General features: G+C 33.6%; 1 protein-coding gene and 1 long non-coding RNA gene across 11 annotated transcripts in view; one reads left to right on the plus strand and one right to left on the minus strand.

Annotated features, from left to right (window-relative positions):
• The window catches only part of LOC126736209 (ankyrin-3-like), a 231,734-nt gene that overhangs the window by 180,893 nt on the left and 24,147 nt on the right, over positions 1-26,694 (plus strand). For all 10 annotated transcript variants that reach the window (XR_007660643.1, XR_007660632.1, XR_007660633.1 and 7 more), the window contains 6 exons: positions 5-166; positions 224-361; positions 425-614; positions 6,705-7,040; positions 16,044-16,163; positions 23,285-23,509. Coding sequence is in view for 6 of the 10 variants with exons in the window: in XM_050440509.1 (XP_050296466.1) it covers positions 5-166; positions 224-361; positions 425-614; positions 6,705-7,040; positions 16,044-16,163; positions 23,285-23,509 (1,171 nt within the window). In the remaining 4 variants the exon portion in view is untranslated. The remainder of the gene's footprint in view (positions 1-4; positions 167-223; positions 362-424; positions 615-6,704; positions 7,041-16,043; positions 16,164-23,284; positions 23,510-26,694) is intronic.
• On the minus strand, positions 20,635-23,006 carry LOC126736265 (uncharacterized). The gene is made up of 3 exons (XR_007660645.1): positions 22,864-23,006; positions 21,577-21,736; positions 20,635-21,528 (listed from the first exon to the last, which is right to left on the minus strand). It is a non-coding gene; the product is annotated as an uncharacterized LOC126736265 (long non-coding RNA).

Consider the following 26,694-nt stretch of genomic DNA (forward strand, 5'->3'; position numbering starts at 1 on the left):
TTAGGCTGCCCACGTACCATTTGTGGCTAAATTTGTCGTTTTTGCTAAAAGAATAAGCCAATTAGAAGCCAGAGTTCGAGTTTTCTGTATGACCGACGATAAAGAAGATAAAACTCTAGAACATCAGGAACATTTCACCGAAATAGCAAAGAGCAGGGATATTGAAGTGAGTACATTTATAGCCTTTGCATTCAAATTTAACGAATCTTATATTCTCTTTTAGGTCTTAGAAGGTAAAGATATTTTTATGGAGTTCGCGGGAAATTTAGTTCCAGTCCTACAATCAAACGATCAACCAAAATTAGGTTTTAAAGCTTTCAAGGAAAATAGATGTGCTTTTAATATGAGATTAAGGGACCATGTAAGTTTGGGCAGATTTATTTAGCTTAACGTTAAAATATTACAACAATAAAAAAAATTCTAGGACGAAGATCCCATTGGCCGGATAATCTTTATGGCAGAACCAAAAACTGGACGGTCCGGATATAGCCAGAGCAATCCACTTTGCACTCTTAATCTCGTCTTTCCTAAAGATGTTGTCCCTGATAGGGACTCACATTCAGACTTACTTTCCATTAATAAGGACCACAGCTATTTACATCATGGAGGAATCAGTAAGTGTATTTGCTTTTTATAATTTAACTGTTGAGTAAAGTAATTGCTGGGCCATTTTAAATTAGCAATTAATATATACAGTGCATTTCTTTAATGGTCGCCCCCACTCGTTATTTTTTGAACGGATCAATTCAAAATATTGAAACTTGAGGTAATGCAATTAATGAATTAATATTATGTTTTAAAGCAAAATTGACAGATGAAAATTTCAAAATGGCTGCTGGACGCCATCTTAGAAAAAAAATTAAATGGAAAGGGTGGTCTTGTGGCACATCATTTTGAAGCTCCTGACGAGTACTTTATAACCCTAGAATATTAATTCAATATCTTTATCTACTACAAAATGTTGGTACATTTAATAGTTATCTGAACACATTAACATTTAACTTGATATATCGAATAAATACATTGAGTTCAATTGAGAAGATGCTGGAAATGGTTGCCTTGAACTTCTTGACACAAGAACAGTCGGAAATTTCACACCGAACATTTCCAAATACACTAACATCGTATTTCTACAAATATTCGTTATTTTCTGTCGTAAATCCAATACTGAAGCAGTTTCAGTTTCGTACACCTTTTGCTTCAAATAGCCTTATAAAAAAAAATTTGGAGGTGTCAAATCTGGATAGAGAGCTGACCAATCTACAGTCCTCGACGGCAATCCAACGACCAAGGAAATTGTTATCTCAAAAGTTCCGAGCTTGTCTGGAGTAGTGTGACGGAGCTCCATAATGCTGGAATACAATATCCATATCCGACAATTTCGATGATTAGAGGGTCAATAGTATTTTCCAGCATATCCAAATACGGTTCCCCTGTCAAATTTTGTTCGATGAATAGAGGCCCCACAATATGGTTTCCCGATATCCCTGCCCAACCGTTTATTTTTTCTGGATATTGAGTATGAGTTTCCCGGAAGACGTGAGGATTAGTGTCACTCTAATAACGATAATTTTGTCTATGAACATTGCTAATGAGAAAAATGCACATTAATCACTAAAATAAATCTGATGGAGATAGGTAGGATGCCGTGCAGTTTCTTTACGTAATTTGTAAAAGATATGCATGTCAGTGTTTTGGTATTCAGGTAATTATTGAATTTATATTCTAGCCCTCCATTAGTCGCGTGGATATTTGTAACGCTAAGAGTCGCGCGGATGACAGTTGTCATTCAGTTATTATTTTTCCAAAAATGATTTACAACCGAGAAGTTTAGTGGAAAAATGTTTTATTTTATAATAATGTTGGATAATATAAACTAATGAATCAACCTGATACACTGATTTTGATTTTAATAGAACTAAAATTAATTCTAAATAAGTAACCAAAAGTACTGTACTAAATATAAGTATTTACTGATTCTCAACACAACTGGTACAAATATATATATATAAAACTGTCTTATAAAAGAGGAAAAATTGAGGGACACATTTGGTTTAACTTGCAGTGTTTAAAAAAAGGAATCACACCATAAAAGTGGTACAAATATTTTTAAGGTGGTCTAGACAGGCCCAATTATTATATTTGTAACACCATTTTCTGCTCAATTTGTTACGTTGCCTCCCACACTGATAGCACCGTCCTCGTGAACCGGTTTTATCAAATTGTTGCACTGCCTCCTCCTGGATCCCAACAAGTAACTTAGTTCTTCTGCGAAGCTCCCTTGGGAGGGTTTCGGTGCTCGCTCTCCGTTCTATTTGTGGTTTTATTAGAGCCCAACTTAGATTTTCTAGAAATTCAGCTCTTTGGTATTTGTTGTTGAAGCTGCGCAATGGTGCCTATAGATACAGAACAAATTTATTGCCGCTATGTTCAGAAAATCATAAAACAGTATTATGGGCCATCGTCTTGTACTGCGTTGCACGTTATTTTTTTGACACGATTGATCCAAAAGGTCAACCCCAACTTTTGTCATATTATAAAAAGTGACCATTTCTGGCTTTTGGCTTTCTGTGCTTTACCTTTTTTGGGGCAGTAGGATACCAGACTACAATCTTTCTGAAATCCAAAGATTGACGAATTTATTTGTAGGCTCTTGTTTGGTAAAAAGTCTTTGGGTATTTCCCTCTTATTTTGACGCATAGTACCAACCTGAGGTTTACACTTTGTAGCCTATTTGTTCCTCTTACTGGTTCTATTGTTCCTATTGTTTCTAATGTTCTCTTTCTATGTTTATTGTTCTCTAATGTTCCTATTTGTTCCTCTTACTGGTTCCACTAAACGAAGGACGATATCTTCAGCCGCATTGCTAATGCTATATGGCCCATCTGGCTGCTTGCCAACATATGGTTCTAAGTTTAGCGTGTAAGCTGTTTTCGAGTCGACAAGCGCAAAAACCTTTAAACTATATTTGGCAGGTTTACTTGGAATATATTGTCGAAATGAACATCTTCCTCGAAATGACAATAGCTGCTCGTCGACAGTAAGATATTCACTTGGACAAAAATACTTCTGAAAATTTTTATTGAACAGTTCCATTATTTTTCGAACTGGTGCTAGTTTATCAAGGGCGTTTTTTTGTTCCCTATCCCGAATGTCATCAAACCTTAGACATCTCAAAAGAAATCTAAAACGCCTTTCCGACATACATAAATAACATGATTCGAGACCGTTGCCTTTTAAATTGTCCCATAATTTACTGACATTTTTTTTAGAACAGCGTAAAGATCCAATAAGGTATAACAAACCGATAAAAGCTCGAGCCTCTAAAGCATCAGTCTCCCTAGCATCTCTTTCCCTTCCAAATTTAGCACGAACCTTCTTGCTATAAATATTTCTTGATTCTACAATGGTCCCAATAATGTCCTCGTCCAAAAATAAATTGTAAATATCAATTTCTGATTTCAACTCGCGAGCTTCTTTTCTTGGACCTGGCAAGTGCGTTATAATATTGCAAGCCCGTATTCTAACATTGGGAGGAAAACTACCTTTTCTCCACCTCGTCATTCTATCTTTCGCAAGATATGTATACGTATGTATCCAGCATCCCTTCATCTTCATCGTCCAGACTGCCTCGTCAGCTCCCTGTTTACTATCTGTATCATGTTCGCTCTCATATACAAAATCATTATCCTATTCGCTTTCATTTTCTTCCGGTTCACTTTCATCTTCCTCCATTTCATTATACCATTGCAACCATTTCATAGGATCTTTGCTACGTTCGTCTTTTAATCTTTTTGGTTGTGACATTTTTGAAAATCTAAAAAAAAAAACAGATTTTTTAACAATTTTTACAGTAAAATATTATACACATTGTGCCATTTAAAAATTACAATGTCCAATTTTTGCGCCAATGCGTGGAACAGAGACGGGAGACTGTAGAAAGCAAGATAAAACTTTGCTCCGCCATCTATCGTATTTGTTTACATGCATGCGGTCTCTGTCTAATCTCGATCTGTCTCTGTTTTACACACTGAAACTCAATTGATAGAATCCAACTGGCAAAACGTGTATATAACCCTACATTTTGTCACTGAAAATAATATACATATTGTACATAAAAAAATATCAATTTCAAAAGAAATTAGACAATGCAAACTGCGATAATAGTAAAAACAAATAATACTTACCAAAATCTAATTTGATAGCATTATTAGTTGCGCGGATGACCAATGATGTCATTCACTGTCAAATATGTGTGAAAACCCAAACAACTGTAACGAGGCGACAACAACTAATAACTGATACACGTACCTAAATCACTTGTAGGAAGGTACATAGAAGCTCGCGTGATAAATCCTAACCAATGAAATGCAGTATTAGACTAATGAGGCGTGGATGATCAGTGTCATCCGCGCGACTAATGAAGGGCTAGGGTTATAAAATACTTCTTAGGAGCTTCAAAATGATGTGCCACAAGACCACCCTTTCCATTTAATTTTTTTTCTAAGATGGTGCCCAGCAGCCACCTTGAAGTTTTCATCTGTCAATTTTGTTTTAAAACATAGTATTCATTCATCAATTGCATTACCTTAAGTTTCAATATTTAAAATTGATCTGTTCAAAAAATAAAGAGGGAAGGAGACATTAAAGAAAAGCACTGTATTTTTATACCCTCAATGTAAAAGCAACAAATACATCTGAAATTGATGAGATTTGAGATATTACAGTACTAGAAAGCGACAAAACTTTATAAGAGGCAATACAATTTAAATGCATCCTCTAAAGGACGTCGTTCTTTCCTTATACATAGTGGCAAATTTTCAATTTGTTTCCCTCGTATTTTGCGCTTTCTCTTTTATGTTCTGTTATAATACATTTTTAGAGTCTGTATAATAAAGTATAAAAATTGCAGCAAGTAGGTGCTATATTTTATCGAATCGGATACAATTTTATCTTTCAAAACTTTTTTTGGGGCACTATATATATTTGGGTATGGAATTTTTATTGTCTAAATGAAAACTAAACAAAGCACCGTTTAGCTTTCTGGTCTTTCTAGGCTTATTTGGAAAAGGTTTATTTGGAAATAATTAATAGGAAGACATATGAAAAATATGAGAAAAAAAATAAAAATCGACTGCAGCAAGCAATTTGTTAGTTCTGTTTATTATTTCTTTGTAACAAATATTTTTGATTTTTGACTTTTCCAGAATTGTTTTGAAGTGGTTAGTAATGAATTCATAAATCAAGAATATGCAAAGAAACACTGAATGTATTTTTGGCCATATGTGACCTTGTATATTTGGTCTTATATGGCCATGTTTTTATCAAATTGTAAATTCTTCCGAATGGCTGGCTACAATTTTCCTCTATTTTTTTCCAGTTTTTTTTTTGTTTTTCGTTTGCTTGACTATGATGAAACGATATTTCAAACCTGTGTTTCTTTATGCAGAATATCTTCCACATATTTATATTTAAAGAGTACAAAAATATGTAAGGGACATTATTCTATAGAAGCTTTGAAAGAAGTTAATAGTAAATAAGTATTTAAGTTAAAAGAGTTTGTGGGTTAAAGAATTCTAAATGTATATTCTGAACTAATAAACAGGTGGTTAAACGTAAATTTTAGCTATGAAACGATTCGTCCCGTAGAAATCCCATAGATCCCCTGCGTACCATTTCAAAAAACTCTATTTTGAATTTAACCTCACCCTGATAAAATCACTCTTCAAAATTTATTTGGGTTTAGGGATCGGGAAAAAATTAATAGAATAAAGTCCAGGGCTTTTCTTAAATGCCAACGCTTCGCAAAATATATTTGCTACACGAATTTTTTAATCTTACAGACAGTATTCATTTTTATTTCGTTTTGCATAGCTTTCGAAATTTCCTGAAATATCTCTTTTTTATAGATAATCAGAAATTATTAAAGGAAACTTTAAAAACATTACAGATTCTTCAGTTTTGCTCTAATAATTTCATATTTTAAGAAAAATGTGTTCAAAAAAAATCTCTAGTAATTATTTTCATTATTTAAATTTATTTTAAATCGACTGATTCTCCGATTTCTTGTTATAAAATTTATGGGACTCAAGGCTTTTGTTGTATTAAATCAAAGAAAACTTAATATAGCAATAGCCTTACTGATACCAGTTCTTGTATTTACAAAAAATATTGTTTATTCTTACTATTTCATTTTCTAATTTTATACTTATCTAATTTTAACACCTACACATTTACTGCGGTTTATTATAAAAATAATGCTAATGTTCTTTTTCATAATGACGCAAATATAAAATATTTTATTAAGTATAATTATCACTATATACAAATCTATTTTGACCAAAACCTAGAAATGGAATTACTTATATTCCAAATTACAAATGTGCAAATAGCAATGACTTTATGCTTAATATCACCCACTGCAAATCCATCCATGTTCAAATGACTCATCTTGTTCTTTAGCCTCCGTAACTTCTCTTTTATGCGACAAAAACGATGCATTAGTCGTTTTTTGGATTAAAAAGGCTTAGAAATGATATTTTATAGAAAGTTGGTGCTAAGATGTAATAATTTAAGCTAAAAATCTGACGTTTGAAAAAAAGGACTTATAAAGGATATATTTTGATGAGAGCGTGATTTCTTTTTATTACCATAATTTTTGAGTATCATTTTACAACCAATCAACTACTTTACATAAAAATCAGGTAAACCCGACACCATACATCGTGCCGACTTCCGTCTCTCGGACATCTGCAACCTCCTGGACGAAGACTGGCAAAAGTTGGCCCTAGAACTGGGAGTAGCTCCCTCGGACATCGCCCTAATAAAGGAAGAATATCCGGAAAACCAGCCACAGCAGGCGATGATCATGTTCCGTTTGTGGCTGAGACAGAGGCCCCAAAACGCTACCGGCAATCAGCTGGAACGCGCCTTAGATAAAATAGGGCGACAGGATATTGTGGATAAGTGCATTTTCAATGTTGAAATGGTGACGGACGATATGGAAAAAGCCTTGGCAAAGATTCATTTGGATCAATCAGGTGAGTGTATGGCGGGCCCTTCGTTTAAGGCTAAATTTGGCGAAATTCTTTAAAAACTAAAATAGTTTAAAAACCAGAATAGACCAGTATTTTTTTACATATTTTTATATTTTTTTTTATTTTATTTTAAAGATTATTATAGATAAGTACTCAGTTAATTCATTATTTCAATCCAGATGACATAGAACGGGATTCTGAAAGTATAAATAGAGACCTAAGCTTAATCTTGCGCTACTCGAAAGAACACAATCTTAATATTAATGCCAATAAGACTAACGTTTTACTTTTTGCCAATAAAAATCTTAGTGCTAACGTTGAAAAAAATATATATATATTCAATATGATAATAACCCCTTGGCTTTTGCTAAGAGCGTCAAGATTAATAATAATAATAATAATGGCTTTTATTTGAAAATATACAATAACAAATACAGTAAAGAGCTATTACTACAAGATATAATATGGCGCAGTCTAGCTTGGAAGCTACTCCTCTACTGAACCATTTGATATTGGTCTAAACCTAAATAACAACACAGATCTGTCATAATAATTAGCATATAACCCCAAAAAGCATTCACCTATCAGAAGGATATCAATAAAAAATAGTAATATGTTTAGTATAAGTTAATAAATAAGCATAGGAAAATCAACATTTCATGTACATCCAAATTTAAATGCCCTTACTCACAGTATGAACTCAATTACAGCAACCATTTTCATAAAGAAATAACTATTGTAATATAAAGTCTTCTACATGAATAACTGATCAATATTAGATCTAATAAATCTTTTGAAAGAAACTAGTGTGAGAGATTTTATGTGCAGAGAAACTCTATTATAAAGTCTCGCTATATTGTAACTAAAAGACCTTTTAAAAATAGAAGTTGAGTGAAGAGGTATAGTTACACAGCTCGTATCGCGAAGATCTAGCTTATGGATTTCTGAGCGAAACTTTATTTTCCTGTATAAGTAGTCGGGACACTTTCTTGCTATTATTTTATGAAATAACACAACTGAATGGAAGACCCGCCTCTCATCCATTCTAAGCCAATGCACATCTCTCAACTTACCCGACGCTCCCCGCTCTCTACCCCGTATACCCCCAATTAGTCTTACACAGTGGTTTTGTATTAACTGAATGCGATATTTATCCCTTTCCAGCAAACATGGGCCATAAACTACATCGGCATAATTGAAGTGCGAAAGCACTAAAGAGTCACAAAGCATTTTCTTTAATGACTCTGTCAATAGATGCCTTTGTTTAAATATAAGCTTTAGATTTAGGAATGCTCTCTTAATACACATGCTGACATGCTCAGTAAACTTCAAATCACTGTCCAGAACCAGCCCTAGATTTTTAGCGTAGTCAACAAGTGCAAGTTTATTATTATTATTATTTAAATTTATTTGAATGCTATCCTTATGCAACTGTCGTGATTGAGTTCTGCCAAAGAGCAACACCTGAGACTTGAAGGGGTTAAGAGTAATGAAGTGCTTATGATAAATTAAGAGCAGTGACTCCAAATCTTTATTTATTTCACCTATGCTCTCGAGAACACGATCCGGATTAAAAGATTTGTAGACCTGCGCATCATCTGCATAAAAATGTACATTACAAGATTCAATGTATTTTGCCATTTAGGAAGTATATAAGGTAAAAAGAAGAGGCTCCAAAATTGAACCTTGTGGAACCCCAAAACATAATGGCACGGATTCAGATACTTCGCCATTGACCTTAACCCTCTGACTTCTACCCTTTAAATAACTGGTAACTAGATTGCAAGCGGTAGTGTCGAATCCCAGATATTTTAAAATCGCCAAAAGAAGATTATGATTTATTCTGTCAAACGCTTTTGAATAGTCTAAAAGGACTAAAATAGTTAATTCGTTATTCTCGATAGCTTGAAACATATCATCTGTTACTTTCAAAAGCGCTGTTGAACAACTATATCCTGGTCGAAATCCTGACTGGGTGGCTGGTAATAAATTGTACTGTTGAACATATTCTCGCATTTGATTATTAAGAATACGTTCTAAAGTTTTAGACAGAGTAGGGAGAATGCTTACTGGCCGTAAGTCCTTTAGTTCAGTTAAATTATTTACCTTAGGTACAGGTATTACAATGGAACACTTCCAATGATCGGGAAAGCATGATGTTTCTATGGAGAAGTTCACTAAGTGTGTAATTACAGGTAATATTAGCGGGCAGCAAAAGAGTAGCATCTCAATGCCAATGTCATCATTTCCAATGGCCTTGGATTTAACTAAAAATAAAGCATCTTTAACTTCCTCAATATTAACCAATCTAAAAACGAAAAATATCCCGATTTGACAATGTATTATTTAAGAAAAATTTAGAATATCTTCATCTGGATCAATCTGCGGAATATTAACAAAGTAGTTATTGATTTCATCTGCTGACCAGCGACCGCTAGGAATTACCCTACTACATTTCTCATAAACGTCCAGATCCCTCATAAGTTTCCAGTTTTCTTTAGATCTATTTATTCTTATTTGATGCTCCAGATAAGCTTTCTGTTCCCTCCTGGTTGTTGCAGTAACTTGATTTCTTAGCTGTCTATAAGATTCCCAGTCTTCAGGAGAATTGCTTTTTTTGTATTTAGTCAATGCTCGATTTCTAAGTGACATTAGATATTTTAAATTAGGTGTTATCCAAGGAAGTTTTTTCTTGTTAATCCGTGCCGATCTTTTAGGAGCGTAAATATCAAAGGTATCAATTAAAAAGTTACTTAAAGCTTCCACCTTGGCATTTATATCTGGTAAATAATATATTAGATTAAAAGGAATAGTATTAAGATATTCAAGAAAAGCGGGCCTATTAAAGTTTTTAAAATCTCTATATGTGTAAATGAAAGGTTCTGGTTTCGATACTTTAAGGTTTAGCTCGCATTTAATAAAAAAATGATCCAAAAGAGTCTCCCCTGCTAGACCCAGGTGAGTTGGTTCGTTCACCATTTGCTCTATGCTAAGAGACTCTAAAATGAATGAGAAGCGTTTAACATCTTTGGATCGTAAGTTAGCCATATTTATATTAAAATCTCCCACACACAGTCGTCACATTCTTTTAATAAAGTTGACACATTTACCTCAAATTCATCATTAGAAAGCTATTCAGATTACCAGTAGGAGGCCTATAATAACCTCCCAAATAATGTATAGTATTACCAATTTTATATTTTATCCAAATTTGTTCCGAGTGTACGCTATTACCATAACTAATTATTTGAAAATTAATAAATCCCTTTACATAGAACAATATTCCACTTCCCCGCCCAGTAGTACGATCTCGTCGTATTAAATTATAATTTGGGATTTGAAGAATCTCATCTGCTATATAACCAGTGAGCCACGTTTCTGATATAAACACAATATCCAGATTATTATTTACAACGCATGATTCAAAATGATTAAATTTTGGCACCAATGAGCGAATATTAATTTGTCCTATTATTAACTTATCAGCTATAAAAGATATCTATAATTAGTATAATATCACACACAAACAGTATCAGTACTTAAAATAGTAGGAAAAAGAAACATAAGTAACTATGAAACAATTTCATCTAAGTCCATGTTGCTCCTAATAACTATATACCTTTTCTAGGTTTAACTATTGATTCTTCTTTAAGATTCCAAGGACATATTAGTGCTGTCTTGCAGAGGTGCTATTTGCGTATGCGTTTGCTCTATGCTAACAAACATATTTTAAATTTTAAGACAAGAAAAAAACTCTCAGTATCCTTAGTGTTATCCATTTAAATTACTGTTTTATCGTTTACTATCCTTGTCTTGATAAAATAACCCAGCAGAAACTGCAACTTGTACAAAGTACGTGTTGTCGATTTGTGTGTAATTTAAGAAAATTTGATCATGTGTCCATATACATCTATCGATTGCAGTGGCTAAAAATGTTATTTCTTTTTAAGTTTCATTTTCTTACATTTATGTATCGGCTCTATAAAAACCAAAAGCCAAATTATCTGTTAGAAAAATTAATTCCAAGAAATGCGATTCATGATAGAGATATAAGACATAAGACTCTGACATTGCCACACCATAGCACAGCTCTTTTGTGGCGTAGTTATGCTTACATTGCCGTAACAATTTATAATCGATTTAGAACTTATATTTCAATTTCATATCTCGCTTTAAAAATTATTATAAAACTTTGTTCTTGGAGGAACAATTGCACAAATAATTTTGTTCTCTGCGGATTTACAAATGTATTTAATTAATTTTTTTTTCTCCATTTGTTCTTTGGTTAATTTTTATATTACTATTACTGCTTGTTTGTCAAAACATTTGTAATTATTATTATTAGGGTTAAGAGATAAAAGTTGCAGTATTTATTTATTATTTATTTATTTATAAGTAGATCATCCACTAACGTTATACACTCAAGCCTAACAACCCAAAAATTTATATTGTTTAATATAACGGCCATTTTAGGTGACAATACCGATTATCGCACGCAAATAAAAATTCTGTATCTTACCTAAAATTTAAGTTTTTTGGAAAATTGTTATTTATAGGTTGCTGCTCGAGATATTTTAATTGTTTTCTTAATTAAATTGAAACAAATCATAACTTTAATATTTAAAAAATCATAACTAAAATTTAGGTGCAAAAACGAGAAGACTAAGAAATTAAATTTTCTGTGTGTCCACCACCTTCGACATTGCAAAATTAAATTTTAAATTATTTAAAAGACTCTTTTGTTACAGTCGCTTGCCATTTTATATTATTATATTCATATAGATTGATGATATTATTATTAGATTCATGCTTAAAAATAGAGTTTTCCTGACTTATAATGTCAGTGGGCATTTAGAAGGGTGTTTCATGATAAAACGCCGATATTTATAAATGTCACTAAAAAGAAGGATAGGGTAACTTAATATTTTTGCATAAAAATACATTTTTCAGCAAAACTTAATATTTTTTATAAGGAATTGTCGTAGCCAATACAGATTCAATGGCATACTGCTTATAAAATTTTGAATTTTCATTTTGACTCTGAGCTATTTTTCTAGGTGTCATTAACTCTTGCTTGGTTGTAGGGGCTTGTAACTTCAAAACTCGCACATGTATGGAGAACATGTGCGAGTTTTGAAGTTCATTTTTCATCAATTTTGAATTCATGCCGGGCGAGTTTCCTAGTCACTCGACACTATTTTTTTTTTTAAATGTTGTAATTCTTTGTGCACGAAATATTGACTTTTCTCAATTCTTGAACAATTTTTCACTTGAACGAGCAGTTGGTTTCTAAAACTTCCTGACCATTTTCAGCATTCATTGTACCTTGCCAACCTAAAGGTCTTGGAAAATGTTGAAGGTCTACTTTTTGTGTTATACGTTGTACAGAATTTCGAGAAACACCCTCTATTCATCCTATTTGGTATTGTAGTATGTTTTGCTTTCAGTATGCCGGAAATTCGACCAATTGTAGTTAATCGCGATAAATCAACTTTTCCCATTCTGAAAATGTTTTTTCACATTATATAATATAATATGGTCTCAAAATGTGTAGATACTTTTAACATGTTGTTCTCTCAAAAGTAAATTCATCTGATGAAATTGGAAAGAGTTAAACATATTGAAACGCGTGAAATTGTTGAATAGCACTGTCAAATTGAAACTGTTATCATAGATTATATGTCATTTCTGCGAAATGTGACCATGACAACATTACGAGTGTTGCCAAACCAATTTTTGGCTTCTTCATGAGAAATCGTTTTTTCCTCTTCAATGTCACTACTTTCATCATCTTCCTCTGGTTCTTTGGTTGCTAAATCTATGATTTCTTCATTATTCAAAAATTCATTTTCAAGCTGATCATCACAACTTATCATCCAGTTTTCCACATCTTCTGGTTGCAATGCTTCGTTGCCCGTTAACTTTTGAAGGTCTTGTAGAGTGGATTTGTTTTCTTCTTCCTCAGTCCCTGCAATATTCGAGATCTCAACTAGATTCTCAACATCTGGCCAAAGTTTTCTCCAAGATTTAATAAACGTTGAAGAGGGCATTTCTTGAAATGCTGTAGCTAACATATAGATAACGTCCTTGATATTGATCTTTTTGATGACTTCTAAAAGACCTTTGTCTTCACTCTCCGAGTGTTGCAGAATTTCAGAAACAAATTTACGCCTGTATCGTCTTTTTAAGCTTTCCATCACTCCTTGGTTCATTGGTTGCACTAAGCTTGTCACATTAGGAGGAAGATAAACTAATTTTATGTCACCTACATCGCAGTCATGAGGATGGGTTGGAGCATTATCTAACACTAGAACTGTTTTGATAGGCAAGTTAACACTTTTTAAATGTTTTTTAACTCTTGGAACAAACTCTAAATTAAACCACTCTTTAAACAGGTCTGAATTCATCCACGCTGATTTTTGTGACTTATAATAGACCGGAAGGGACGATGGATTTAAGTTTTTGTATGCCCGTGGTTTAGCAGACTTGCCAATAACGAAAAGAGGCATTTTATGAGTTCCCGCTGCATTCGAACAAACGGCCACTGTAATACGTTCTTTGTTCTTTTTAAAGCCAGAGGCAGACTGTTTATGACTGCCTAGAAAAGTTTTTTCTGGTAACATTTTAATGTTTAGCCCGGTCTCGTCCATACTATAAACTTGTTCTGGAGATAATTCCTCTGTTTTAACCATTTCACCAAACTTAGTCTTGAATTCTGTCGCACCTGAAGAATCAGCAGACAGTTTTTCTCCACTTACATGTGCAAAATGAATTTCGTGTCGCTTTTTCCATCGATTAAGCCAACCATCACTTGCCACAAATTCGCCTCCATTATTAATCTTCTGGTGGATAGCCAGAGCTTTTTCTTTCAAAATTGGGCCGCCAATCGGTGCACCTCTTCGACGTTCCCGAAGAAACCAGATCCACAAAGCTTCATCGACGACCTCGCAAATTGGTTTTTTTCTCGTACAACGGCTGCCCAGATTCTTATCAGATTCCATTTTCGAACAAAACTCCTCAATCGAATGCCTATCTCTTCGCCAGTCATTAACAGTGCTTTTTCCAACATTAAATTCCGCACAGATTCACCATTATCAATCCGCTTTAACAGTTTTAAACGTGTATCCATCGAAATCACAATTCTTTTGCGCTTTGCACTCATTGTTAAGGAAATAGTTATGTTTTGTACGTACCCACAGCAAGAACAAACCAAACTGATCAAAACGAAATAACGGTTCGGATTCGTTAACGATGACGAACGGGGAAATCCCAGCCGAATCGCCTCGCCGGTGAATTTCTTGGAAAATATTGCCTTGCGTTCGGCTGATGTAAACAGGCCGGTTAATCCGTCGACCGGTTAATGCGAAGCCGGTTAAGAGGAATTATACTGTAACAAAAAACATATGAAAATAGATTTGCAGCATGGATCTAATAATATGGCAAAAATGTAGAATAGAATATTTTATTTAGCAATCATAAAAAAGATATCGTCGTAGACGTTAAATCAAACAAATTAAAAGTTAATTAATAATCTCAATTTAAAGGCACTAATGTTACAGATTTCCTGAATGAATAAATTTTTAATGATTTAATTACATTTATATACAGTGCCGGCCATAAGTGGAGATTTTTTTTTCTTATTGAAGTAATTTTAAAGCAATTTTAAATATAATTTATGAACACCTGTAAACCTGACCAAATTAAATAAAAATCAAATTTTTCAAAAAAAAATATTTATTGTCAATCTTACAAAAAAAAATGTTTTAAAAACAAAAGTACTTTAAGAACAAAAATTAAGAAACTTTTGGGTTTCATGCCTTTATGGGGTTCATGCTATATTGCTCAGATTTTTTTCTTTTAAATATCAATACTTTGTGGCATAACCTTTATTCCTTATAACCCAGTACATCGTCTTGGCATGGATTCAAGAAGACTGTGAATACCTTCAGAAATTCCATTTGAATTTATTGGGATTTGATTGTCTAATTTTTCTTTCTAGGTGCTTCCACAAGTTCTCAATAGGATTCAGGTCCGGACTTTGAGCTGGCCACTTTAAAACCCGAATTTGTTGAGAGGCAAAGAAATGTTTTACAATTTTGAATGTGTGCTTCGGATCTTGTTATCATGTTGAAATGTCCAAATTAACAGTAAATTATCTTCAGCATATTCGTGCATATTATATCTTAAGATTTTTAAATAATATTGGCCAGTGATGTCTTCTATCTTCACTAGTGGGCCAATACCTTTGCCAAAAAAACATCCCCATACCATGACATTACCACCTACATGTTTTATTGTGGGCTTATTGTACTTAGGGTCATATGTTTTAAATTTTCTTTTGAGAAACTCAAACACACTTGTCCATTTTTCATTGAAATATAAGGTTTTTTCACTGGTCTTCTGGCTCCTTCAGCAGAGGTAAATAGATTTTGTGTATAACATTTTCTAATCAGCTTGTCAGTTCCAGATGAAGTTTTTTTAGGTTTCCCTGGCTTTCAAATAATAGCAGTAGTGCCTCTAGTTTGCCACAATTTAGTTTCTTTACAAATAACATTTTTATGTAGATTTACTTCTTCAGCAATTGTCACTTGTTTAATTCCGGCGTTGTGCTTCTTAATTATAAGTTCTTTTATTTGAACTGATAAATCTACACCTCGAGGCATTCTGGTAAACAATTGAGCTTCTCAAAAAGTAAAAACTAACTGATCTGAGCAGAACTATTCAATGAATTCAATTAATAACGTGTGTGCAAAAAGTTTCTCCATTTATCTATACATGAAAAAAAGATTTTGCGTTAATAATTATCACACATTCCTTTGATAAAAATCTGGATTTTTTAAATGGCTTTATTGCTTAGCCTAAGATAAACATCTTTAGTACAATGTTGCTCAAATACCTTATTACATTAGAAAATAAATTAAGAGTTTCTCCATTTTTGACCGGCTCTGTATATTTTATATAATATTTATAAAGTACGTAAAATTGAGACGTTCCTTGCTTTTTTAGGTTTTGACAACCTAAAAGACGAACTAGGACCGTCAAGAGATACTTCCTTAAGGAGGGATGCCCATTTAGATCGGTCATATCTGGGAAGTGAAGAGAAGTTGGATAAAAGTGAACGAAGTGGTATGTTGATTATTATGTTTATTAGTCCACTTAAGGCTTGCTTTTTGAAAATATTTGTAAGAGATGACCGAGGAATTTTTTTAACCTAATGGGTTTAGGTATTCCCGTTTGGTAAAATCTATATATTTTTTAATTTGTAGTGTCAGTTAAATTTCGAAATTGTGAATTATAGTATACTAACAATTTCCGTCGAATTAATTTTATTAAAAATCAGTATAAAATATAAAAAAATCGTGGAAAAGTTGAATTTGCAGACGATATAGCTATCTTAGTCTAAGGTATCGAAGAACAGTAATAAAACGAAGAATGTTAGAATACCCAGAATATATATTTTCCCATATTATAGTATATTACACGAGAAAAACCGAATATCACGGAGAATAAATTTAAATTTTTATTCTCTAATTGAGTAATCTAAACGAGAAAAATAAAATTTCCAGACGATCCAAACAGCAATAAAAAAGTGAAAATATAATATAGTAAAAGTTAGTCCTACGGTTGGAATCTTTGGTGTGACACTCAAATTAAGAGACAGTGTTACCACTAACCAAAACTCTTTCGGAGAAGATTAATCTTCGGGAGAAGATTAAAACTTAGTTTAATTAATTAAAATAAATAATTAAGTTAACGAAACTTTGCATGTCACAAAATATTTTTTAATATAACAACTCATATTATGAACAACTATGGAAGGTACAGCCTCTCTCCCTTCCTAGCAAAAAATACAATCCAATACTTTTCACGAGTTTGGTTAACATATGTTGATGATGTGTTTGCCGTGTTCGACAGAAGGAAATGCAATATTATTAATTTTGTAGAACAACACAATAACTGTTTTCCATCTATTAAATTTACCTTCGAACAAGAAACAAATAACCAACTTCCATTCTTAGATACTCTTGTCATAAAAGATAATAATAAGTTAGAATTTGATATTTATAGAAAAGAAACAAACACTTTTAGATATATAACTAGTGACTCTGGCCAGGGACGGATCTTGAAAATATGTTCAGGAGGGGTCCATCGAAAAAATCTTATCCCCAAATAATCTTATTAAAAAGATTATCCCCTCACAAATGACCATTTTGCTGAGTACAATGTAAGTGCACTGTAAATAATAAGGTAAGAGATGAGCAGTCCACATACTCCAAAGTACTATGTGTTGCGTATTCTGACACTTTCTGGAACACTTGCTATTGTTTGAGGCTAACTTCCTGAATATTAATCAAGAATAGATGTAATAGCAGTTATTTCAACAGATTAAGAAACAAAATGACATTCACTCAAACTATAGTGATTTTCTACGACAATTTTTTTCTGTGTTCTGTTGCATTTTCTGTAACTCATTTCTCTGTGTTCAATTTCTATGATTTTTCATCGATATTGCATTAACCTATAGTTCAATGGAATGTGTCTGAAAAAAATTGTAGAAATATCAAAAATCAAAAACTACTACAGACTACACTTGAACTTAACTAAAATGTTAGTTTACACTAAAATCATAGTTTTGTATGATACTGCGAAGTACAACAAAATTCGATATCTTTTTCATAATTTTATTGCAATGCATAATTTTCAATACAAATCAGTTTTTTCGATAAATGATTTATGGGTATCGTGACATAAAGGATGACGTCTTAAGTAAGGCTAACCCAATTCAAACATTTCAAATGAAAGTTGCAGAAATTCAAAAACTACTCTGTACCTTTTCCACATTTTCAAATCCAATTTTATTTCTTCAGTTGTCTCAGTACTAGTTGTCTCTCTACTCTTTAGCATTTCGAGCGCAGTTGTCCCGATTTTTCTGACGTCCTGCTCGTCGAGGAACCGTCAGCACGGTCTCAATCGATTCAGCCATCTGTGTCGCTGATTCAAAAATTTCTCGGAATGTTTCGTCTGCCTTTGTACGCATGTCCTTTATTTCATCATGGACATCGTTCGCGTATTCAATGCATTTACTTAGATCACAATCTTTTTTTTGTAAATTGAGACTCAAACTTTTAGTTAATCCAGAGATAGGTTTGAGCACTGCCAATGAAATTATAAACTGTGGCGTTCGAATAGAAGCAAGTAGCTCATTTGGCTGCACACCATCAGGTTTTACTTTCAGCTCGTCCATTTCTTCCAGAGTGGGATCAATGAATCTTATGCTATTGCTATCGTAGAACAGGCTAAGTGATGCGAGGTGTTCAATCTAACGCGTTTCGCAAAATTTCAGAAGACGAGTTTGCTTGGTGCCAGTCTTCGATTCAAGAATGGTTTCTTTAAAATAATTCCAGTTTTGTTACAATTTCGAAAGAAACTGACGACTTTTTTGACCGTCCCCATGCAGTTGCGAATCGGTGCAATGTCGCATGCGTGACAGATATCCAGATTCAAATTGTGATTTGCACAATGAAAATAAGGTGCATCTAAACTTGAATTTTTAACAATAGCTGCACATCCCTTGAACTCTCCACTCATAGCTCATCATAACCTTCAATAAAGATCATCGTCAGTATTGTATTATTTCCTCCTTTGAAAATTATTTGTGTCATTGAAGTACACTGAAATGCGAATTCACCTTGCTCTTTCATGTAGTGAATCTTAATGCAAAGTTTTTTTAACGATGTTTAGAGTGTATTAGCCAGTCCTGCGCCTGTTACATCCTCTACAGGTACAAAACACAAAAAATATTTTCGTATGACGTGTTTCCCTGCAACTTTTCGTACATACCGGATTCCAATAGAAAATTATTCTATTCCACTTATATCAGTCATTTCATCGGCAGTGACTGCTGTGAGATTGGCGCGCTATTCGAATAATGGTATTATAGATAAATCGTAAATTGTATTCGCTGTATATTATAACCGCTGCCGAAGATTTACACTGATTATTATAAGTTAGGTAAAGACACCAATGCGTGATCCCCGGATTTGTACTCATGCAGTTTTTAAAGATGATTTTGCGGAAAATGCTTTGTGAATTTCAAATCAAAATTTGTGAAAAATTTTTCGGGGGGTGTCCGGACCCCCCGAACACCCCCCCCTCCCCCCACTGACTCTGGCCATTGTTTTCAACGAGTATCTAGCATGCATTTCTACGTTTAGTCTCATTGCCTCTAAGTAATAGCAGATTTATTAAAGAAAAAATAAAAAGCAACAATTTAAACAAGGGTCAATGGTTATGACGATAAGATTATTGATAAGCTGATTAGAAGACATATGTTTAAAGTTAATCTAAGAAACTCTACCACATTTCAAAAAGATGAAAATAAGCAAACTTTCGTTGCAATACCATACGATCCTATCTTGACGAGAGTCTTTGATGGGGTTTCCAAACACTTAGCTCTAAGAATGGTTCGGCCAAGTTACAAAATCTTTTAGGAAACCCAAAAGATAAAATAAAAACCAATGAATGGGATGTCTGGGATCAATGAGATTACTTGCAGCGATTGTGATAAAAAATATAGGAGGACAAACCAGACGATCAATTAATTGTCACATTTAAAGAACATGTAGCTCAGGTGAAATATGGAAGAGTTGAAATGTCAAGTGTGGCTGAACATGTTTTAAATACTGGTCATTTTATAGGGATAGACGACTTAAAATTACTTAAACCAGTTAATAACAATAGAAAATTAGATGCATGCGAAAGTTTAGCAATATTCAAAAATTAAAAAAACATTCTTAACTGGGATAAAGGTCCAATCCCTTATAGTCAATTATATAGTTTAGTTAGTGTTTGTAAGATTTCTTCGGCCATGCTTTATTGTATTTTCCGCTCTATTAGTTACATCATTACTATATAAGTTTTAATCTTCTCCCGAAGATGCTAACATCGTTAGCACAACACGTGTCGATAGTAAAAATGAAGAGTTGTGGTTAGTGGTAAAATTGTCTCGTAATTTCATAGGAAAAGTTGAATTAATTTTTTTGTCAAATTGCAAAGAAATCTTTGAAAGTTCGCAAATAATTTTCCTAGGCAGGATAAGGCATGCATATTTTAAGCGTATTTAATTAGTACATTTATGTCTGCCAAAAATATCCCATATCTCACTTGACTTAGATCTAAGAGACATCTCTTAGTTTTAATTTTCTCAAACTTTCCTTTTTCTATATCCTCTTCCTGTCCTACATTTTCTCCTATTCTGTTCCACACAAGAATGAAACCGAACACATTATGACTATTAAGGCGGAAACACATTATAGTCACGTCACGTGAGCTCACGTGCTATCATGTTAAGTTAACCGTCGCGTGATATTACGCTAGGAGACATACTTGAGTACGCTCACGTTGGACACGTTGTAGTTTTACACGAATTATTTAATGAACATCCAGACCGATTTCACATGTATTTTAGAATGACCAAAGAAGAATTTAATTATTTGCATGGACCTATTAAAAATGACATTCAGAAGTAAAATACTCAGCTTAGAAGAGCGATTAGTACCGAAGAAAGATTGTGTTTAATGTAAGCACTTGCCAATAATTGAAATAAATATTTTATTTTGCAAAAAGTATCGCTACACACGTTGAATAACAATAGAAAAGTTTAATGATATTAAGCTAAGTCGACCAGAGACACAGAGTTCATATCTAGTAACGTCGGTCTCCATTCCTCGCGAGTTGTCTCTGCTGTAGGGTAGTTGCTTGTTTGTGAAACATTTGTAAATTGCCCATGTCCAGCTTTACCATACTCCTGCGGCGGGAGAGCCGATTGCGTGTTAGAGGATTCTGATGATGGTCTAGAATATTCATGAGGTGACGTTGATATGACGGTTTCAGATGATGACGTAGACTGGCTAGAATTGTCGTGAGGTGAAAACAATGGTTGCAAAGCATATATGACGAAGATGGTGCAGGTATTGGAGCACTTTGTGCTTGTGCGCTTCTCATTTCAGCTTGAAGGATTGCAGTGCTCACTGTTATTTTAACTGCAGCTTGTTTGGCTTCTGGTAATTGTTTCGTACTTCTCGCCAAACTTAGGAAAAATATGTCAGTTTCGTCCATATCTTCAAAACATGTATGTTTATTTTGCGCTGTTAATTTCTCTTCGAATTTCCTTTTTCTGAGAGCAGCATTTTGTTCCATTATTGCCGCCATTTTCTCGGCTGCAGTATTTTTTTTTGTGAACACGTTTTGTTTCTCTTCATGTGCTCTAATGTTTTAGTATTTTCGGCGAGCAATATATCGTCTTGCGAAGGTGTTTGTTGTTGTATAACTGCAATATGTTCTTGGTCCCCTTCATCAGCTATATCTTCAGCGTCTGTACTACGTTCTTGTATTTGCTGTTCGTCTGCGTCAACTTCATCGTCGTTAATTTCTCTTTCGTCGGGAATGCGAATTTTATGTTCATTTTGAGACTTGCAACTTGCCGCGCGTCCTAAAAACATTTACATAGAATTGTAATTAAAACTCAAAAGTTATTTACCTTCGACCTTCTAAATACGGCAGCAAAAATGTTATCTGCTGTTCAAATTTCCATGGCGTAATTTTTTTGGTAGCCTGGCCACTTTGTGTAGACAGGCGTCTATTTCTTGCATTACAGAAACATCGTCTAAGTTTGTCCCATTTTGTCTTGGCGTTGTCCGCTAGAAGTAAAACCAACGAAATATATATTACACTTTGTTTCAGATTTCTGGCAACTGGAAATTCGTTTAAAAATATGGGATTTAATTACAGAATGGGATTCAGAACAGTTCGTGAAATAGTAATCGAAGTGTGTGATGTCATATGGTAAATTTTGGGGCCTATTGTACTGCCAAAACCAACAGAAGAGTTATGGAAGAAGTCGTCAGCTAGATTTAACCAACTGTGGAATTTTCCGAATTGCGTTGCTGCCATAGACGGCAAACACGTTAATATTCAGTGTTAATATCACGTTAATATACAACTACAAGGGAAGTCATTCGATAGTTCTGTTGGCGCTGGTTGATGCAGACTACAAGTTTATTGCCATTGACGTTGGCTCCTACGGCAGAAATAGCGATGGCGGCATATTAAAAAAGTCCGATATTGGAAAAATGCTTGAGAACAGAACACTGAACATGCCAGCACACTCTCCACTGGAACCAAATGGACCACCTCAGCCTCATGTCATCGTGGGTGATGAAGCATTCCCACTGAAAACATACTTGCTTCGTCCATACAGCAAATATCACTTACAAGGAAATGAAGCTCATAAAATATATAACTACAGGTTATCAAGAGCTCGACGCGTTGTGGAAAATGCGTTTGGCATTTTGGTAGCGCGATGGAGAGTGTTTCGTAGACATTTGGAAGTACAACCAGAATTGGTGGATAAAATTGTTCTTGCTTGTTGCTGCCTCCATAACATGTTGTATTCCGATGCATACGAACCTGATAATGTCACTTTGAATATGCCTGATGCTGCCTTTCAGTATCGTGACGGAATGAGACGGAATTGCACTAATGAAGCTTTTAGAGTTCGAGAAGCTTATACAGAATTTTTCAATTCACCTTCGGGTAGCGTACCTTGGCAGATAATGGTTCGCAGAGGCAGAGTAGACCGTGATAACAATTAAATATCTACAGCATGGAACTTTCTAATAGAATAAATTGGTAAAAAATTAAGGACTAATATGTGATCAAAATTTATTCATTTCATTAGAAAGTTCCACTCTGTATATAGTGTGTATGTCATCTGCTAATGCGTTTATTCATATTAGTAATAAAAGAATAAAATCACTGAATTTACCTGTTATTTGTGTGTCTAAGTGTCTACCAAGCTTCTTGCCGAATCGTCTGGTCCCTGTACTCGGCTGATGAGTGATTGTATAGCACTTCATGATTTCTTCAGTTAACTTCTCGTCCATTTTTCATATACTTATATGATTTTTTTACACCAAAACCTGTGTCAAAACACTAAACGTAATGTCACGTTCCACTACAAAATGTAAATTGGGGCGATAACAGAGGCGTGCTATCATGTGAGAGCAGACGAACGCGCCGTGAATACGTGAGGTGAGAACAGTATGATTCTGATACATAAAATTTTACGCATAAGTGGACTTGCACATACTGTGCAAGTCACGTGAGCTTACGTGACGTGATGATAGTCTGTTTCCGCCTTTAGTAGCACATCGTACTTCATGCATCATTCGAAACGTATTTTTCAGACGATACCCAAACACCTAAGGACCAATCATTAAACACCACCCAACCAAACCAAACTAGAGAAGAAATTTTAGAAGAATTAACGCAACAATTCGACAGTCTGCAAACCGAGCGAGTACCTAATTCCTTTGGGGCCACTCCTCCTTCTACTCCTACTGAAATAATTTCTAAAAATGATGCAGAATTCAACCTTACTACTGCAGAAGTGAATGAAGTTGAAAGATCAGGTTAGTGTGTCTCTGGGTAAAATTGGATTTCGTTGCTTTTTTTGGTTGCTATTTGTTTTATTGTTTATTAACACTTTCATGCCCACATTCAAATGCCTCTACTAATTAGGTTTTTGCTTTACATATTTTATTATTTTTAGCCTTTATTATTATTATCATCTAACCCTCATTTATCAACTTTTAACTGGTAAGAAGAGAAGTTCAAAAATAATAATTGTACATGGTTGCATATTATATAGCTACTTGCCATTGTCATTTATTATTTTTGGAGAGACCTATAAGTTTTACATTTGAGCTAAAGGTACATGACAAATTGTTACCAGCGTTGGACAAAGTGTCACGTGCCTTAGATAATTATTAATAACAAGAAACTAAATAATGGTTAGAGAGTCCTGGAACAGGAGTAAAACTTGAAATTAGAATTTTCGATGAAAAAAACTTCAAAATAAGTCTTGTTCAAACCTAAAAGAAAACGATTCTTCTTTGCTAACTATGACCAATTTATAATCAATCATTCTGATGGTAAATTTAGTTTACTTTTTTTTAATTTATTAATCTCTTAATCCTATAAAATAGAACTTTAATCAAATTCCCAAACTTAAACAACTTTCATGCTTGAACGACACATATGGAAAAAGGAACTATTATGTAAATTTGAGAACGAAATTTTAAAAAACTACATTTTTCTTCCAGGCAAGCTCTGGTTCAGAAAAATCGCTGAAAATGTTTTAAAATTTACAATTTGTTACACTTTAAATGACTTTCTTCATTCTCATTTTGGTTAATATGCCAATGAACTTTAAATTACGCCGCTGAGAAGGGATTTGCAATAGGCCACACGTCTTTCCCATCTGAGATCTCTACGTTCAATTTTTGGGTCGAATTGTACGTAATAGAGGGGAAGAAGAAGAAACGCCATCGTTCTCTTTTTAAATTCCTGCTTAGACTTGTTATTGCAAGTTAATAAATTTATTTCAGTATCCAAGACCTTCGTTTGCTGGGCTGGTATAGATTAATATACGTAACAGTTTATTGTCTAGTTATTAATTGCGCCTAATAGCGGCAAAATTGTGAATGTAAAAATAATTTTTACAATTTTCCCATGACCACATTTATAATTTCCTATTTACGTCTCTGGTAGCCCCATTCTGTATATACAAGAGCGTTAAAATTAAAAACAGAGATCGGTAAAATTATACACTAATTACTTAAAATGTATCAGTTAAAACCAAGTTTGTGCGGTTAATTAGTTTTATGTACACTGTGTCCCATTTTGGGTGAGATTGCAGGGTATCTCTGTCATTTTTTAGGATATAGCTTTGCGGTTTTCGCGACCCTACAGTAGTGGCCAAAAGTAGATAGACAAAGTATTATTTTCATATAATTGTTTAAAAATTTACCCACAGGTCCCCTAGATTTTAAATTATTGTTATTTGTAAGGCGGTCTATAAAATCTACCAATAAATTTCAGTTAAATATTTTGCTTGCTATCAGATAAAGCAATAATATAAATATAGCTGGTCAAAAGTAGATAAACAAAAACAATTTTGGAATTATTTTTTTGTCTAAATATTTATAATATAAAATTAGTATAGTATTGCTTTTCTTTAACTCAAGGTGCAACATGTCACGCGGAATTAGATTCTCTATTGATTTAAGACAACGCATTATTAATGCATATCGCGCCGGTGATCGTCAAATTGATATTGCTCGTAGATTTGATGTTAAAAGAAAAGCTGTTTGGGCAATTATCAAAAGATATGAAAGGACAGGATCATTAGAGCCAAAAAATAAATCTGGTCGACCAAAAAAAATGGACATTAGAGCTGTACGCAGATTAAAACGAATTAGCCAGGATAATCCTTTCATTACTTCTCGTCAAATTCAGATAGAATTACAGGCTCTAGGGATTTGGAGGAGCTTAAGGACTTTAAGACGAAGGTTGGTAGAAGAGAATCTATTTGCACGTAGGCCAGCAAAAAAACCATTGCTTTCAAAAAAGAATCGCTTAGCCCGATTGGAATTTGCCCGTCAGCATATACACTGGACAAAGCATGAATGGAAACGTGTTTGCTGGAGCGACGAATCGAAGTTTAATTCCGATGGAATTCAATATGTTAGACGTCCTTCTGGCCAGCGTTTGAATCCCAAGTACACAAAACCCACAGTTAAGCATGGAGGTGGATCAGTGATGGTTTGGGGTTGTTTCTCAGGTTATGGAATGGGCCCGTTACATCGCATAAAGGGCATAATGGACAGGTTTATTTACAGGGATATTCTCAGAGATGTTATGTTGCCCTATGTCGAAGACAATTTACCATTGAGATTCCAATTCCAGCAAGATAATGACCCGAAGCATTCCTCCAAAATTATGAAGCAATTTTTCGAAGAAGAAAAAATACCAGTTTTAAAATGGCCATCCCAGTCACCAGATCTTAATCCCATCGAAAATTTATGGGAGATTGTAGATCGTGAAATTAGGGATACAAACTATTCAAATAAAGGTGAATTATTCGAACGGTTGCAACAGAAATGGAAAAATATTGGTTTTAAACTCATAGACAATCTTATTGAATCAATGCCACGTAGATGTCAGGCTGTAATAGACAATAATGGGTATTTTACAAAATACTAATATTGTAGATGGTTTAGTTTTAAAAAAAAAAGAGTATTGGTTATTTTTAAAATTTTTCTATCTACTTTTGTCCAGCGTATATTTAGTTATTTCTTATTATTTACCAAATTAGGTGTTTGTTTCTAAAGAATGTTTTATTATTTTTATACATGTTTATGTTGCCCATAATATACTTAAATATCTTTATTATAGAATTTTTATTTCCTTTGATTTTTTTTTTAAACCATTTGTCTATCTACTTTTGGCCATTACTGTATATCACTTTTTTGTCAAATTTTTAAAGACACAGACAGAAATACAGGGCGAAAACGAAAATGTTCACTTTTCGATATGCTATTATTTCTTAGGCCCTGTATAAGATAGAAAAAAAAATTAAAACTACTTATAATAGATATTTTTAAATAAAAGTCAGTGGGGTGTTTTTTCTGAATACATTGATATATCACAACCTAATCTTTAATAATGAGAAAAAAACATATTTATGTTTGTTTTTCCAATAGTAGGTCATGAATTCTTTCACACATGCATTTAATTATTACTTTTTTAAAAG

The sequence above is a fragment of the Anthonomus grandis genome, chromosome 1, assembly GCF_022605725.1.
Source record: "Anthonomus grandis grandis chromosome 1, icAntGran1.3, whole genome shotgun sequence".
Classification (NCBI taxonomy): Eukaryota; Metazoa; Arthropoda; class Insecta; order Coleoptera; family Curculionidae; genus Anthonomus; species Anthonomus grandis.